Source organism: Leptonychotes weddellii, chromosome 14 (assembly GCF_054177405.1).
Source record: "Leptonychotes weddellii isolate Sample4059 chromosome 14, ASM5417740v2, whole genome shotgun sequence".
Taxonomy (NCBI): domain Eukaryota; kingdom Metazoa; phylum Chordata; class Mammalia; order Carnivora; family Phocidae; genus Leptonychotes; species Leptonychotes weddellii.
Window position 1 is genome coordinate 68,437,373 of NC_138382.1, and position 16,506 is coordinate 68,453,878.

Sequence of the window (16,506 nt, forward strand, 5' to 3'; positions counted from 1 at the left end):
TATTCTGTGAATAACTAGCAGAGAATGTACTGAGTTGTCTTCCCAAGGAAATGGACAAAACTACATGCAGTAGCCAGTAGCCGAGACAAAGGCCTCAAATAGTTCTTCGATATTTCCAAAGCCTCAGGGCTTAGACTCCCAGCTCGGCGTTGGCCCGGCCCTGGGGTCAGTCATGTGCGGGCTGAGGTAGGCAGCAGATTAGGAATAGCAGAGTCAGGGACCACTGCACAGTTTGCGATGATAAATTTGTCAGGCCCACGGGCAGGGATCCTCCCCAGTAGAAGCGTGCTGGGTGGTCACTTACCTTGCCTCCTCAGGTGACCCAGAGCCCTCCCGCCCCCAGTCAGCTGAGAGTTTTAGTTATAGGGATGTGTCCTGTCCTTGGACCCATCTTCTGATTTTTTTTCTTTCATTTCAGATTCTTCTTTCTCATCTGATTTCTCTTTTCCCTCTCCAGTATTTCCCCCCTCTTTCTTGTATGATCTCACCTCTGTCTGCTTATCCTCATTACTATTATTTATTCTTCCTTCCCTGATATGTCTGCCCTGTCTGGTTTCTCCTTCTCTCTCCTGTTTTCCTTTTGTGTTTCTCCACCCCTCTGCCTGAGTGCTCCCCATCTGGTTTCCCTTAGATCCGTCCTCCGGCCTGAGGTGACCTGTGCCTGCTGATTTCTGCCGTCCAGCTCCAGGCTAACCATCCTGCTCTGCTCCATCTCTAGACCCTGTGCATGTCTGACGGGCTTTCCCCCATCCTTGACCACCTCATCTCCAACAGGCTCCTACAGACCCTGGCTGCGTCCTCTCCACCTTTCCCAAGAAATGGAATTGGGGGTGGGATGTTGGTGGGGGGGCAGGAGGGAGGAGGCAGACAGCTCAGGAGGCCACTTGGGCTCAGCCATCTAGGTCCTTCTTGGGAGTGTGATGGGGATATGGATGGGACATGGGAAATCTTCCAAAGAGCAAAAGCAAACGGGCTGTGTGACCTTGGGCCAGTCTCCTCTGTTTGGGCCTCAATTTCCCTATCTGCAGAATGGGGTTGGATAATGAGCTCTCTGAGGACCCTTCTAGTTCTAAGAGTCGCTGAGGATGCTGGAAGGGAACACACTGAACCCCTGGAGACCCCATATTTACCTTTGCCATGTGAGGGGTTCTCCCTCTGGTTCCAGAACTTCTGCTCTTGGAGCTTGTGGGCAATGCCTGCTACGCCACTTCCTAGCCGGGGGTCCTTGGCAGAATCACTTTCACCTCTCCATGCCTCAGCTGCCCCATCCAATTGGCACTAAGAAGGGGAGGGAGAAGGAAGGTAGAGCCTTCTGTCCCTCCATCATCAGTGAGCTGAGTAGGCAAGACAGACTCTGGTCAAGGACAGGGTTTGGAGCCTAAACTCTGCCCTGTTTGCTCACTCCCAGAGACAGGGGTAGGCTCGCCTCCGGGGTGGGGAGAGTCAGAGGCTCAAGTGAGATGCTCTTGGGGCTGGAAACCACCCTCCCTCGTGTCCTGGGGTCTCTCCTCGCCAAGGCTCCTGCCTCTGCTCAGGCTCCTCCTGTCTCTTCCAGCCCAGCAGCATGGTGGTGGAGCACCCCGAATTCCTCAAGGCGGGGAAGGAGCCCGGCCTGCAGATCTGGCGCGTGGAGAAGTTTGACCTGGTGCCTGTGCCCCCCGGCCTCTATGGAGACTTCTTCACAGGCGACGCCTACATCATCCTGAAGACGGTGCAGTTGAGGAATGGGAACCTGCAGTATGACCTCCACTACTGGCTCGGTGAGGCCCCCCCCCCCCCGTAAAGCGTGGTCCCTGGAGGCGTGGTCCCCAGGAAGCGCCACGGGAACTAAGAGACTGTTGAGCATCAGATATGTGCCAGCCCCTTGGCTAATGGTGTCCCGGGACTCTAGAGTCAGCCTGTCCCAGTTCAGACCCCGGCTCTGCCCTTTGGCAGGCCACCCAGTGCCTCTGTAAAGGGGACGTGGTGATGACACCACACGACCTCACGGGAGGGTTTGAGGGTTCGAGAGGTTACCATGGTGCTCAGAGCTGGGCTGACGTGGGGCCCCTGGAGCCCCTCCACACTTCCCTGGCTCACTTCCAGCCACACCCCAGTTTGCCCTTCGGAGTCAGGAGCCTGGAGTCCCCGCTCTGCTGGGTGACTCCATAAATCCTGCCTGCTCTTTGCACCTCCCTTTCCTAATCTGTGAGTTGAGCCACTGCCTCAGGCCCTACTTCATGTCTAGAGGTCTGAGAGTGAGTACGGGGGGAATGAGAGAGGTGAGTGTGGGGGATGTGTCAGAGCTGAGAGGACTCTTAGAGACCATGGAGTCCAGCCCCCACTGCCCCATTATACAGATGGATCAACTGAGGCCCACAGAAGGCAGGGGCTTGCCCAGCTTCTACAGCCAGGCCAGGGCAGCCCTGGGGGCTCCAGACTCCTCTTCCATGGGAGGCTGGGACTGCTTTTGGGAAGCCAGGCTCACGCTGTTCTGATGCCCCCTAGGCAATGAGTGCAGCCAGGATGAGAGCGGGGCGGCCGCCATCTTCACGGTACAGCTGGATGACTACCTGAATGGCCGGGCCGTGCAGCACCGTGAGGTCCAGGGCTTCGAGTCGGCCACCTTCCTGGGCTACTTCAAGTCTGGCCTCAAGTACAGGGTAGGTCCCAGGCATCAGGGACAGAGGCATCAATGGCAGAGCCTCACTCAGGTCCACCCATCTCTCAGCCTTGTGGGGTGATGTGGCAGACGGGTCAGAGCTCGGCTTTTGGAGCTGGCTAGCCCTGGGTTTGAATTCTGGGCCTTCCTAGCTATGTGACCTTGGACAAATCACACTGCCTCTCTGAGCTTCTGATTTCTTTTTTTTAAAGATTTTATTTATTTATTTGACAGAGAGACAGCGAGAGCAGGAACATAAGCAGGGGGAGTGGGAGAGGAAGAAGCAGGCTTCCCGCTGAGCAGGGAGCCCGATGCAGGGCTCGATCCCAGGACCCTGGGATCATGACCTGAGCCAAAGGCAGCTGCTTAACCGACTGAGCCACCCAGGCGCCCCTGAGCTTCTGATTTCTTATCTTAAAATGGAGAGAAGAAAATTCATCACTTCACAGGGTTGTCTTCCTAGCCCCAGCAGCGAGGGGTGGGAACCCAGCCTATCACTTCCCCAACAGTCCTGTTCCTACACCCATTAGTGCTTAGGCCCTGCCAACAGAAGGCCCCATGTTAGGTATTTGAAAGGGTACCCTTGACCACATTCCTCATTATTTTCATCAGAATCCCCCTTGAACGTGAACTCTGAGGAGTCTGAGCCAACACAGAGCTCTTCCCCTGCAACCTTCAGCCAGGTGGGGCTCAGCAAAGCCAAGCTAGGAGCTCTGAGAGGCTCTGCCCTAATATGCGTGACAAGCCAGCCACTTGGTGTCTCTGAGAGCCTCCCTTTCCTCTCTAGTTACGTGAGAGCCTGTTGTACCCTCCCTTCACTCCTGGAGAGAGGATTTGATGAAGGGTAGCTGGGAAATGCCTTGCCCAGGGCTTGGCACCCTGGAAGGGCTCAGGGAAAGCTGTAGGTTTACAAAGCTGCAGTTCTCTTCGGTCAGGATAGGGAGGGGATCACAAGCTTTGCTAGCCAGATGAGCCTTAATGTCAGAGTCCAAAAATCTTATTTGAAGGTAGGGAGGGAAACTGAGGCACAGAGAGGTTAAGCAACTGGCACAGGGTCACACAGCAAGTCGGTCCCAGAGCCAGGACTAGAACCAAGATCTCCTGACTCCCGGCATTCTTTCCACTACACCAATGTGCCTCTCATCAGCGGGGTTCTCATATAGGGGTGAAGCCCCATCTGTGCTGTTGATGTGCTGTGTGACCTCAGAGAAGTCATTGTCCCTCTCTGGGCCTTAGGGTCCTCTGTGCCAACAGGGTCTGAACAGGAGTCTGTTCAGGTGAGGGCACAGGGGATTGGATAATGGGAAAGCATTCTGGGATCCAGATAGCCAAGGGTAGGGTGTGTTCTGGGAAGAGGGACTCGGGCCTGGGCTGGGTGGAGCTGGGCTGGATGCCCTGGAGCCTACCTAATGCCCCCTGTCTGCCAGGTTATCCATACCCACAGCTCCTCCTGCTGAGCTGTCCAGCTCCACCTTCCTCCTTTATGAGGCCTTGGTGTATTAAGAAGAAGAGGTGAGGTGGTTGGGAACCAGGCCCCAGAGCTGGAGAAGGACCAGGCCTTCTTACAGTTCTTAGAGCAGGAAGTGGAAAGAGCACTTGACGAGGAGTAAGGGAGAATGAGGTTCAGCACCCAAGGCTACTCCCTGTAACTGCTGTGAGGCTTTGGGCCGGTCGGGTGCCTCTGGCCGTGTGCTCTCACGTATTTATTGAGCCCCTGTAACAACTGTGCCTGTTGATTGTTGCTGCTGTGTGGACACAGCAGCTTCACTTCTGGACAAGGTTAGCAGCTTACACAGCTGGTAAATGACGGAGCTGGGATTCAGTGTGAAGGGCCTAGCACAGAGCTCGCTCAGAGTGGATGTTTCAAGCCTCCCTGGTCTCTGATCTTCGTGCAGATGGGGCCTCGGAATCTGCGTGGGTAGCAAGCCTCCTCTACCCTCTGGTGCTTTTTCCAGGATGTTCTTGGACCATACTCTGAGGAATGCTCCAGGGAGCATCTGGGACTGGATTTGGGACTTCAGTCCTGAAAGGCCAAGGCTCCTCCTGGTGGAAATGGGAGGTCCAAAGCTGGTCCTGTTTTCCACCTTCTGCAAGTCCTCCAGCTGCCCCCGCACTTGGCAGGCCTAAAGTTCTTGGCCTGGCACCCTCATCAATTATAGATCCCCAAGGAGCAGAGCTTGTTACGCAAGACTTGTTCCTGTGAAAGCCTGCTCCTCGGAACCAATTCTGTCCTCAGGGTGTGAGAAGGGGCAGGGAGGGGACAGGAGCCACTAGAAAGGGCTGTCGTATGGCCTGGCCCCTCTTGTTCTGTAACCCCCCAATCCTTAAAAGTACTGCACTTTCCAGAATCGGTCCATCTCTCCTCCTCTTCCCTGTCCTCCTCCACCTCTCAGACAGAACCCTAGAGACCCTTTGTGGCTGGGTTATTTGAAACCCTTTGTTCAAACAGAATCCAGGCTGAGCTGAGTCAGAGAAGCCCCTGGCCCCACCGAGCCCTTCCGGGCCTCCCTCCCATTTCTTAGATAAGGAACCCAGAGTTCAGGGGGCTGGAGGGGACCAGCCCCAGTCAATACATTTTTCTTTGTTTTATAAGCAGTTTAACATTTTAAAGAATGAAAGATCTTTGTAGCTTTTTTTTCTTTCTCTGACTACAAGAGTAATACAAGCTTTTAGTAAAGTGTCAAACATTATAGAAATACAGGTTTTAGAAAGTGAAAGCTCTCCATGATTCTACTTTTAGAGATATACACCAAATTCAACTTTACAGATATATATATATATACATAATTATATATATCTATATATCTATATATATAGATCTATCTATCTACTATCTATATATATATCAAATGGATAATGTTTCTTTATGAACATATAGCTATGTATATTCATGTATAGATAGGGAACTATCTGTCTATATATATCATATATATATATATATATATATATATCTCATCACTTTAATTTGGAAAGTGACTTTTAAGACCATCCTATTGAATTTTGTTCAAATAATGTGATGCCAATCTCAGCCTAATAATTAGACCATAGAAAGCAACAACCAATTCTGAAGGTTACAGTGAAAATTTCCACCCCCTGTACTTTTAGATCCACTAATGTCTTCCAAGATCTTGCTTTTATCTTTCTGTTCATGTTTCCAAGTCTAATTTCCTAGATTGGTAAGTTAATTAATCAGGAGATTCATGTCCACCATCATGAAATATCAAGCATCCTTTTACTTTATAAATTCACATACAGAGAATTTATTGAAACCGAGGTTTATGACATAAAACAACCCTTTTCCTTTTTAAAAAAATGTTTCTATTTTTAAATAACAAATAAAAGGCATGCTTGAACAAGTGAAATAGTTCAGAAACGTATAAAAAAGAGTTAAGGGCCTTTCTCTTCCGCCATGTCCCCATTGTCTCCTCTCTGAGGAATCCATGGAAATGGTTGGTGCGTCATTCCAGCACCTTTTGGAGAAGCTTTTCAGATCCACTGTCTTTTTAGAATGAAGTGCTTGGATCAGGACTGTCTGTGGACACTCAGGAGTTCCTGGGCTGGTAGACGGGCAAGGCTGGATCCCTGGAAGGGCAAACATGGGAGTACTGCCACCAACTAGCTGGGACCCTGGGTTTAGGGTGTAACCTCTTTAGACCTCAGTTTTCTAGTCTGTGAAGTGGGGCAACGAGAGTCCTTCCCTTAGGGGCTTGTTGTGAGGACCCGATTGCATGTCTGTAAAGCAGGTGCCCCAGCTCCCTGGCATGGACTCCCTAAGTGGCAGCCTCTGTGGTCATTACCAGGTGAGCGCAGGGCTTTGCATCTTCTTCCTCAGCTGCCCTTCCTCACCTGCCCCCCAGCGAGAGGGCCCTTGAAGTAGAGTGGAAGGAAAGGCTCTGTGAACACCTTGGGCAGCCCTGCTCAGCCCAAGGGGATGCTCTTAAAAGGCCTCATGCTGGTACCAAGAAAGGACACCAGGGGGCGCTTCACTCACAATAGGAGAAACCACTCTTCTATTGGACCAACTTTGCTCTGAGCAGTGCCTTGTTTCTGCCTTCCATCCTGGGTGACCCTAGTTACCTTTGCTCTAAGAAAACCTGATGTTGGGGAAAGAATGTGGGCTTTATGGATTCAGTCACACCTGGGTTCGAACCCTAGCTCCATCATTGACTAGCTGTGAGCTCTTGGGTAAGTCCCTTCGTTTCTGGACTCCACTTTCCTCATCTGTAAGATGGAGATAAGGACACCGTCCTCATAGATGATGCGAGCAACATGCCCAGCACAGTAGGCATTGCACCACCGCTTTTATGCTGCTTACTGTGTGTGGACATAATAAGAGCCCAATTCAAACTAGCTCCCTTGATCCCCTTGCCCTCATGGAATCTGTGCCTCAAATCAGACTTGGCTTTGCTCTGCAAAGTGAGGTGGCAAAGAGGGGCCTGGACGGGGTGGCCACACTTCTGGCCTTAGTGGGAGCCCTTCTGCCTACACCCCGATGGCACGTGGAGCAAGCTTGGGAATAGGAGGTGAAGTTTCCAGCCTGAGCTTTGCCGTACACTTGCTGACTGCCCTTGAGCGAGTCACTTCACATCTTTGGGCTTCAGTTTACCATGAGTAAAATGGCAAGCTCTGTAAGGACCTTGTCACCTCTGACTTGTCATACTGGGGCTGGGGACTGCTGGGGAGAAAGCCAGCCCCCTTTACTTGGTTTCTCCTGAGCCGAGCGCAGTTTTGACTACTGCAGGGCAGGCCTACTGAAGGCCCCTTCCCTGGGACTTGGTGACCACTGCAGAGCCTGGCAGAGCAGGGATTTCTGTCCCCATTTCAGAACAGAGAGGCCTGAGGCTCAGAGAGGGGAAGAGACTTACCCAGAGTCACCCAGCACTGTAGTGGCAGGACAGGGACTTGACCCTGAGGTCGGTGCTCTGTACTTGGATGAGACTTGCTACAGTACGGCAGGTGGAGAGAGAAGGGGGGTGTGGGTTGGAGCCATCTTCCTAGAGAGCCTGGAAGATGGGAAAGCTTGGAATGAGCATTTCTCAAAATGGCTTTGGAAGACACTTGAGCTGCAAGCAGGATGTGGTGGAGAAGGCAGTTCTTGATTCAGTAAGGTCAGGAAATGCTGCATAAAACAAAAGGCGGACAGCCCATTTCTTTACCACAGGACTTCTCAGAGCCTGTGTTATGCTGATGTGCACTGTCTAACGAACGGTCAGGGAGCCAGTAAGAAGCATTCCCCGTGGCGCCTGGGTGGCTCCGTCGTTAAGCGTCTGCCTTCGGCTCAGATCATGATCCCAGGGTCCTGGGATCGAGCCCCGCATCGGGCTCCCTGCTCAGCGGGAAGCCTGCTTCTCCCTCTCCCACTCCCTCTGCTTGTGTTCCCTCTCTCGCTGTGTCTCTCTCTGTCAAATAAATAAATAAAATCTTTAAAAAAAAAAAAAAGAAGCATTCCCCGTGCTTCTGTGATCCTGGAACCCTTTCCTTTGCAGAATAACTTGGAGGACCAGAGTTCCTTAGAACATTCCTTGGGAAATGCTGGTTTTGAGAAAGGAATGTCTGTAGCTTTTCAATTCAGGCAAGTGGCCCCAAGGGTCTTTGTTAGTGGAGTATGAGATTCAAAGGGGTGGCAGCTGATAGAATCTGACCAAGGAATCTGCTGGAAGGCCGCTGGTCCACAGGCCAGAATTTCCTTCAATTCTCCCCTCTCCCCTCCCCCCATATCTGCTTCCCTGGACACTTTGCCCTGGACTGACACTGTCTGCTTGACCCAACAGAAAGGAGGCGTGGCATCAGGATTCAAGCACGTGGTACCCAATGAAGTGGTGGTGCAGAGACTCTTCCAGGTCAAAGGGCGGCGTGTGGTCCGTGCCACTGAGGTGCCCGTGTCCTGGGAGAGCTTCAACAATGGTGACTGCTTCATCTTGGACCTGGGCAACGTGAGTCCTGCCCTGCCTTTTCCCAGGGGCCCCTGAGATGCTTCTGGCCTGGCCGGGCCTGACTCTGGGGAGGGGGACACACCCATGTGAACACATGCAAAGACATGGGCAGGCAAGCCCCAGGGACAGCAGCCCCCATGTAGACACATGTTCTGTGCACGAGCCGGACACACCTGCAGAGACTGGAGGACAGAGGTGCCCAGCATGTATAGACTCCCACGCGTGCAAACTCAAGCCCATCATACACAGCTGCACAGACCTTGTGCACAGTGTACTCGGACTTTGACTGACATATAGATTCCCCGACATCTTGTGTTCATATGCACATCTCATGTGCCTTACGTATAGTCATTCACAAATGCAGGCATGTGCGAAAACTATCTGCTCTTGCCCACCAGACCCAGACATGCGTACCATGATGAGTGCCTACAACAGAGACTTGGGTGTGCTGTTCAAGGACCCACATCTATGTGTCTCATGCATGTAGTTGTGCATGCACATTTGTATATGGCAATGTGTGTGGGATTTACTTACCCCAGCCCAGCTTACAGATGTGTGATGCTTTGTACACATTCTTGACATCAGGTGTACTCATCCCTGCAAATGGACATGGCCAGACATTCCACCGCCACCTCATCTATGTATGTGGTGTAATGTCCATGCAAACACAGGCAAGTATATTTAGTGTGAGCCTTTTATTAAAGTATAATAGGTACACAAAAGAGTGTGTGAATCCTGAGTGTATAGCTCAGTGGATTTCTCAAAGTGAACACACTGGTGTAACCAACACCCGGATCAAGAAACAGAATGTCATGAGCTCATAGAAGCCCTCTCCTGTCCTCATCTAGTCCCTTCAAGCCCATGGGTAACCATAATCCCAAACTCTGAGCAGCGTAGCAGGGTTCCACCCATTTCTGAACTTTATGTACATGGAATCATTCTTTCTTCTGTCTGATCTGCCTGCCCACTTTTGATCAACATTCTGTTTCTGAGATCTATCCATATGGCATTTAATTATAGATTGTTCATTCTCCTTGCTATGTCACACTGAACTGGGCTGATGTGCTCCTATTTATCTATGCTTTTATTGTTTATGAGCACTCAGAAGAGTTTCTGGTTCGAGGCGATTCCAGGCGTGCCCCCCTGAATGTTCTTGCATGGGTCTTCCGGGGCATGTGCAAATGCACTTCCGTGGAGTGTGCATCTGGGAGGGGTGCTGTCAAAGATAGCAGTACATGGAGCTCTAGTAGCTACAGCTAAATGGTTTTCCAAAACGGCTGTGCCCATTTCCGCTCCCACCAGCCGGCAGACATTTTTATGCACATTCCAAGCTGTGCAGTCACACACCCTGGTGCACACGGATCACGCCCATTGTGCTTGGGTGTGGGCATGTGCGTGCCCCATCAGCCTCGTGGGCAGGCCGAGAACGAGGTGGGCATACACACCCCCTCCTGGCCATGTCACTGGACGGGGCTGATAGGAAGGCTGGGGCGCTGCCTGACACAGGGTCCCCGCCCTACAGGACATCTACCAGTGGTGTGGCTCCAACAGTAACCGATTTGAGAGGCTGAAGGCCACACAGGTGTCCAAGGGCATCCGGGACAACGAGCGGAGTGGCCGGGCCCGAGTGCACGTGTCGGAGGAGGGCGCTGAGCCTGAGGCGATGCTCCAGGTATTTGGGCCGCATCCCGGGGGTGCAGGGTGGGGCCGAGCGTCAGTCTCGGATGCTCATTTTGTCCCTCCATCGGTTGGGCAATCGTGAGGCGAAGTTGTTTTTCCACTAAGCTGGGACTCCTCAGAGAGTGGGGAAGAGCAACTTCCCAGACAGTTCCCAGACTCTGCGGAGAGGTGGGGCTGGAATCCCAGGGCCTGGTGCCTTCTGGGGTTGTGAGCCACACCCTCCAGCTGGGAGGGCCAGGTCCTCCCAAGGAGCTGAGGAGGAGGGTTATGGCATCTTCTGAGAGCAATCCTGGAACTGGAGCCAGATCAGAAAGAGACAACTGACCCAATCCCCTCTTTCCTCTTCTGATCGTTCCTAGTGATTTATGGCCCATTCAGGCAACTGCAGGATGGCATTGCCCCCCGTTGTGCTTTGAGGACATATCAATAGAGGCAGAATTCACCAGGAAAAGGAGGAGACCATAAGCTCTGCTCTATGCCCTTTGGCTCCTACTTGTCTGGGGGCGTTGAGTTCCACTTTTTAGGAAGAGCAGAAGGTTATTATGGGGAGGAGCCTGGACACCAACCATGGCTTGGAAGCGGCAGTAGCTGGGGCTGTTGACTCTGGAGTAGCCCAGAATGGAAGAGTGAAAATAGGCTGTGAAATCACAGGGATCTGGGTTCCAATTCTGACTTAGCTACCTCATAGCTGTGTGTACAAGTTACTTGAGCTCTCTGGACTTCAGGTTCCTCCTCTAAAAGGAGAGTGATCATCGGTGCCTCGTGGGTGTGAGCATTAAGTGGGATCACCTAAAGGTGTGTGGGGGAAGGTGTTTATCATTCTGAGAAAGCCTGGGAGGAAATGGGAGCATGAATATTTGAAGGCCTGTGCTGGGGGTGGAGGAGCTGGGTGTTCTCATGGAGCTCCCGGGGACAGGGCAACAGGGAGGGAAGGACTTGACAGGCAGCTCTGGTTGAGACCCGCACACAGGAGACATGTGAAGAGATGCAGGACGTCTCTGGAGGGGGTCCTACCCTTAGTGGAGGGTGTCACGGTGGATGCCCGGAGTGTCCTTGCCTGCCTGGGGAGGGAGCTCTCTGAGGAGCCCAGGCCCCTCCCTGAGGTCAAGGCCGGACTTTCTTCCCTCTCTCATCTCCTGCAGGTGCTGGGCCCTAAGCCGGCTCTGCCTGCAGGTATGGAAGACACAGCCAAGGAGGATGCGGCCAACCGCAGGCTGGCCAAGCTCTACAAGGTGAGCCTCAGCTGCTCTGTCCCCTGGGTGTGGGGTCAGGACAGGGAGGCGGGGGACTTGGTCTTCCCGAGCTCTGCCGCCATGGGACCCGAAGCAGAGCACCCTCGGGCGGGGGCTCGGCTCCCACATGTCTCCAGCGGACATCCAGCTACTTCCTTTGCCTTCCTACACCAGGAATAAGAGAATTTGATCAACTGTAGGTAGACACATTTACATCATGCTCATCTGTGTCGTCTTGGGCGGCACGTAGTCTTTCTCTAGGTCTCAGTTTCCTCATCTGTAAAGTGGGTGGGGAGTAGGACAGTAAGGCCAACTTTGCAGGATTTCTAGGAGTCCACAGAGAAAACATGGGAAAATGTTTAGGAAAATACTTGGGGAAATACTATAGAAATGGGCGTGTGTGTATGTGTGTGTGTGTGTGTGTAGTTACTTTAGTTATAATTTATTTCTTGTGATTTTTAAAACTCAGGCTGAGCTTGAGCTGAGGAACTCTGGCCTCATGACTGAGCTCTGGGTGAAAGCCTGGCCTAGCCCATGATACTCGTGTCAAGCCCTCAGCTTATTTGTGGTAAAATCACAACAAAATGGGGTGCAGATTTCCATCACCTCCAAAGAAACACCACATTGATTTTTATTCTGATTATAAAGAAATGTATATTCATTGAAGAAAATAGTAAGCAATACTCCAGAGCATAAAAAGAAAATTAATGAAGTTTCACTAGTTTAAGATAACAAGTACTATTTTTAAAATGTTTTAATTATAAAAGTAACAAAACTCAATTTTTAAAAAACCAGCCTCTCCCGTACCCTTTTTTAGGGTTACCATGGTTACACAGCTATCATTTTAGTGAAAGAAGGTCCAGATTACATCTTTCTGTATCTAATTACACACTTTTCCATCTCTGTTTGGTATAAATGGATCCAAAGTATTCATGCTTTTCTGTGACCTTCTTTTTCCCTCTCAGCGTGGCCAGGAATATCTTTCTACAACAGTGATCTAGGTGGCCCTTTGTAGTAGCTCTGTTGTATTCTATTTTAGGAATGTAAGAATCTCAACAGACATTTATGGACACTAGGATGTATCCACCCTTTCTGATTGCAAATAGTCCCTCTCTGTGCACTTGTGCCGAGTAGAGCCTTAGGGCGAGTTCCCAGACATGGATTTTGGGGTCAAAGCCTGAATAATAAGTCAGTGATTGAAAATACCAGTTTTGGAGTCAGATTGCCTGTCTTCGAATCCCAGGATGGCCTTCTAGCTGTTCAGTTACTTAAACCTCTCTGTGCCCTGGTTTCCTTGTGAATAAAATGGGGGATACTGTAGGACTATCGCAGGGTTGCTGCAAGGATTAAAGGAGTTCTACAATGGCATAAATTATTAAATTATACAAATTGCTCAGAACAGTGCCCAGTGCATAGTAAGTACTCAGTAAGTGTAGAGCGTTTGTTACTTAAAGTTCTGATACATTATTAAACTGCACTCTGGAAGGGCTCCCAGATTATCTGGAACCTTGTCAACACTGGGGATTGTCAGTGTTTTGAATTTTGACTAGCATGGCACACTTTCATTTTAATTTCCTGAAAGCTTTTCATTTTGGAATAATTTGAAGGTTTGCAGAAAAATTGCAAAGATAGGATGGAAGGTTTCCACATATCCTTCATCCGGCTTTTCCTTAACATCTTACCATAACCAGAGACGTTTGTCAACACCAAGAAACTGACACTGGTTCAACACTGTTAACTAAACAACAGACTTGATTCGGGTTTCCCCAATTTCTCATTCCCGATTCCAATCCAGGATACCACACTGCATCTGCATTTATATCTTTCTACCTTCGTTTTTTGATTTTTTTTTTAACGAATGACATTGACTGTCTCCTCGGCCAACTGTACAAATCTCCTGTGCCACCTGCATGCCCACGTCTTACCCCACTTCCCTTTCTGTGTGCAGTTTCCACGTTACACGTGTATGTGGGTTGCAGGTGTGATTTTTGGCAAAGCAGAGAAGGGGAAAGAAAGCCTGAGTATACCTCAGAGCTTGGGGACGTGGGTCTGGGTGTTACTCTCCCGTGTCTTTGGGGTGGCAGCTGGGATGTGGGCCAACCCATGTGTCAGCCTGGGGGTCCCACCTGGGCAGGCCGAAGTGGTGGAGGTCACTCATGTTCTGGGCCTCCTGTCCCTCGTCCCCTCAGGTCTCCAATGGTGCGGGCACCATGTCGGTCTCCCTCGTGGCTGATGAGAACCCCTTCGCCCAGGGGGCCTTGAGGTCTGAGGACTGCTTCATCCTGGACCATGGCAGAGATGGGAAAATCTTTGTCTGGAAAGGTACTGGGGGCAGGGGAAGGGTTTCTGACAGCCCCCAGGCCCTCGTGGGAGCTCCGACAGCCCTGGGAGGGTAGAGTGTGTGTGGCAGGCACCCTGGGGCACGGCAGGCTCCAGAATAGCAATCGAGTCTTGTTCTGAAGCCAGTGGCTTTACAATTGACTCGCTTTGTGATCTTGGACACTTGGCTTACCCTCTCTGGGCCTCAGATTTCCCATTTGGGCTAAAACCAGTGTTTCCCAGGTATGTTATAACACCAGTTCTCTCAGAGGCTAATTGGCAGCCTGTAAAGAAAAAAAAAAGTGTATATTTCTGTGGTCAAATAAGTTTATGGGCAACACTGTTAACAGGCTTGTTTACTGCAGGCCTTTTAAGAACCTTTAACTTGCTAATGTATATTGGGGCTTTTCACAAAAGTGATCTGGTTTCTATTTGGGAAATGCTGTGCTAGGGGTCCATGGAATCTGTGGGGAATGTCCTGTGGGATTGATGATGAGAGGCTCTTGGAAAACGTTGGCCCAGATGCTTCTGAGAGGACCCATCGGCATCCTGCTTGGATGCTCTACCATTAGCCCCGGGGACGAGGACAGGAGGGGGAGGGAGGCAGTGGGTGCACAGAGAAGGGCAGAGAGGAAGAGAGAGATTGAGCACTTATGGCCATTATTATTATTCTTTGGACCCCTCAGCCTTGGCAGTAGGAAGGCTGGGGACTGCGGGTTGGCACCTGCTGGCCAGGAGCTGTGCAGGCATGGGGAGGCTCTCAGGTTGGCATGAACTTCAGACTGGGGAGTGGGAGGAGGCCCCCACTGTGGACAGGTGGCCTAGGAGCAGGAAGGGGGCCCGAGGGTGTGGTGTGTGGACTTCAGAGTCACAGCTTTCCCTCTTGCTGTGTGGCCTTGGACAAGTCAGCTAACCTCTCTAAGACCCTGGTTTTCTTATATGTCAGTGGGACAAGTTAATAATGATCTTTATCACAAAGGGTCATTGTGTGAATTAAATGAAATCAGCTATGGACAGTTCTGAGCACAGAGTACATGCTCTGTAAATGGACCACAACGGTTGCTGTGGTTACTACCATCAGTTAGGACCCCCAGCTGGACCCCCAGGGGCTCTAGGAGCAGTCATCTCTGGGGGGAGGGGTCTGGTCTTGGCTGTCTGCAGCATCAGAAGAATAGGGAGGGAAGTTCGGCTGCTGCTTCCCCTGGACCATTGGATGTTAGGACATAGCACTGACCCCGGGTGCCTCACCCCCCACCTGCTGACAGGCAAGCAGGCCAACGTGGAGGAAAGGAAGGCTGCCCTCAAAACGGCCTCCGACTTCATCTCCAAGATGGACTACCCCAGGCAGACCCAGGTGAGCCTTGGAGCCAAGCTGCACGGTGAGGACAGGTCCAGGTCGGGTGGGGTGGGGCTGGGACGGGGTGGGCCTCCCCTACCCGCCTCAGTGCGGACTGGGTGTCTGAGTCTCCTCCCAGGACCTCTGCCTGGCAGCCCCTGTCCTCAGGGGGACCTGAGCCCGGCCCCATCCTGCTCTTCCCTCACCTGTCCAGGTCTCCGTCCTTCCTGAGGGTGGCGAGACCCCGCTGTTCAAGCAGTTCTTCAAGAACTGGCGGGACCCAGACCAGACAGACGGCCCAGGCTTGGCCTACCTCTCCAGCCACATTGCCAATGTGGAGCGCATGCCCTTCGATGCTGCCACCCTGCACACGTCCACTGCCATGGCAGCCCAGCACAGCATGGATGACGACGGCTCAGGCCAGAAACAGGTGCCTGGGGGATTGCGTGGGGGTGTCCAGGCCCCTCCCGTGCTCCCTCCCAGGCACCTCCGGCTCATGCATTGCCTCCTGCTTCCCTGAGGCCCTTCCTCTATGAGGTTTTGACCACAGTCTTGGTGGTTGGGATTCTTTTGCCTCAGTTAATTTTTACAGCCAATATACCCCAAGCACCTACTGTTTGCCAGGCCCCAGGCCAAGTGTCTCAGACGTCACCCTGCCAGCAAGGAGTGCCTGGTGCAAGCACAGCAACAGCTGATTGCTCAGACCTGTGCTGTCGGTGGAAGATTGGAGGCGAGCACACAGATTATGGGAACAGAGAAAGGGCAAAAGGGGTGGGGTGGTTGGAACAGTCTTCAGAGAGATGGGGACCCTTCTGTTGGGCCTCAGAGGATGAGTCAAAGTTTGCTGCCAGAGAGGAAGAATGGTGGGTATCACAGGCAGGGAACTGTCCCAAGAGCGTAGGGCTGACTGCATCCTCAAGGAAGGGCCTTGAATGCCGTGTCCAGGACCGTGGACTTGATCCCATAACCAGTGGGTGCAAGTGAGGGTTTTTTCTTTTTCTTGCTTTAAAAGCAGACATGCAACAAGCTCAATTCTCTGCTTTCAAAACTTGCTGTGAAAATGGATTAGAGGCAGGAAAATGAAGGTTGAGACCCTATGAGGAGATGTTTGTAATTGTATAGGTAAGAGAAGACAGCCTGGCTCCCAGGAAGCCACGGTGAAGATGGAGGGGTGGAGGCTGGGGTTCAGAGATGTTTATGAAGTAGAGTCTACTTGTTTGTTTCTATTCTACATGATAGAAACAGCAAAAGTGTTCATTTTTATTTATTCTTATTTTTGCCATTGGTATAATTATCACTCATTCATACTTCAGTGGGAAGGCAGGATGCAGTAAAAATGTTCAGGGTAGCACAGGTGAAAAGAGC

The 16,506-nt window shown here is 51.5% G+C and overlaps 1 protein-coding gene across 3 annotated transcripts in view; it reads left to right on the forward strand.

Moving 5' to 3' along the window:
• Positions 1-16,506, forward strand: part of GSN (gelsolin) — a 42,745-nt gene that overhangs the window by 16,763 nt on the left and 9,476 nt on the right. For all 3 annotated transcript variants that reach the window (XM_081803518.1, XM_081803517.1, XM_081803519.1), the window contains exons 2-9: positions 1,556-1,760; positions 2,488-2,642; positions 8,413-8,574; positions 10,097-10,246; positions 11,397-11,486; positions 13,676-13,808; positions 15,071-15,159; positions 15,356-15,571. In XM_081803518.1, the coding sequence (XP_081659644.1) occupies positions 1,565-1,760; positions 2,488-2,642; positions 8,413-8,574; positions 10,097-10,246; positions 11,397-11,486; positions 13,676-13,808; positions 15,071-15,159; positions 15,356-15,571 (1,191 nt within the window). In that variant the 5' untranslated portion in view covers positions 1,556-1,564. The remainder of the gene's footprint in view (positions 1-1,555; positions 1,761-2,487; positions 2,643-8,412; positions 8,575-10,096; positions 10,247-11,396; positions 11,487-13,675; positions 13,809-15,070; positions 15,160-15,355; positions 15,572-16,506) is intronic.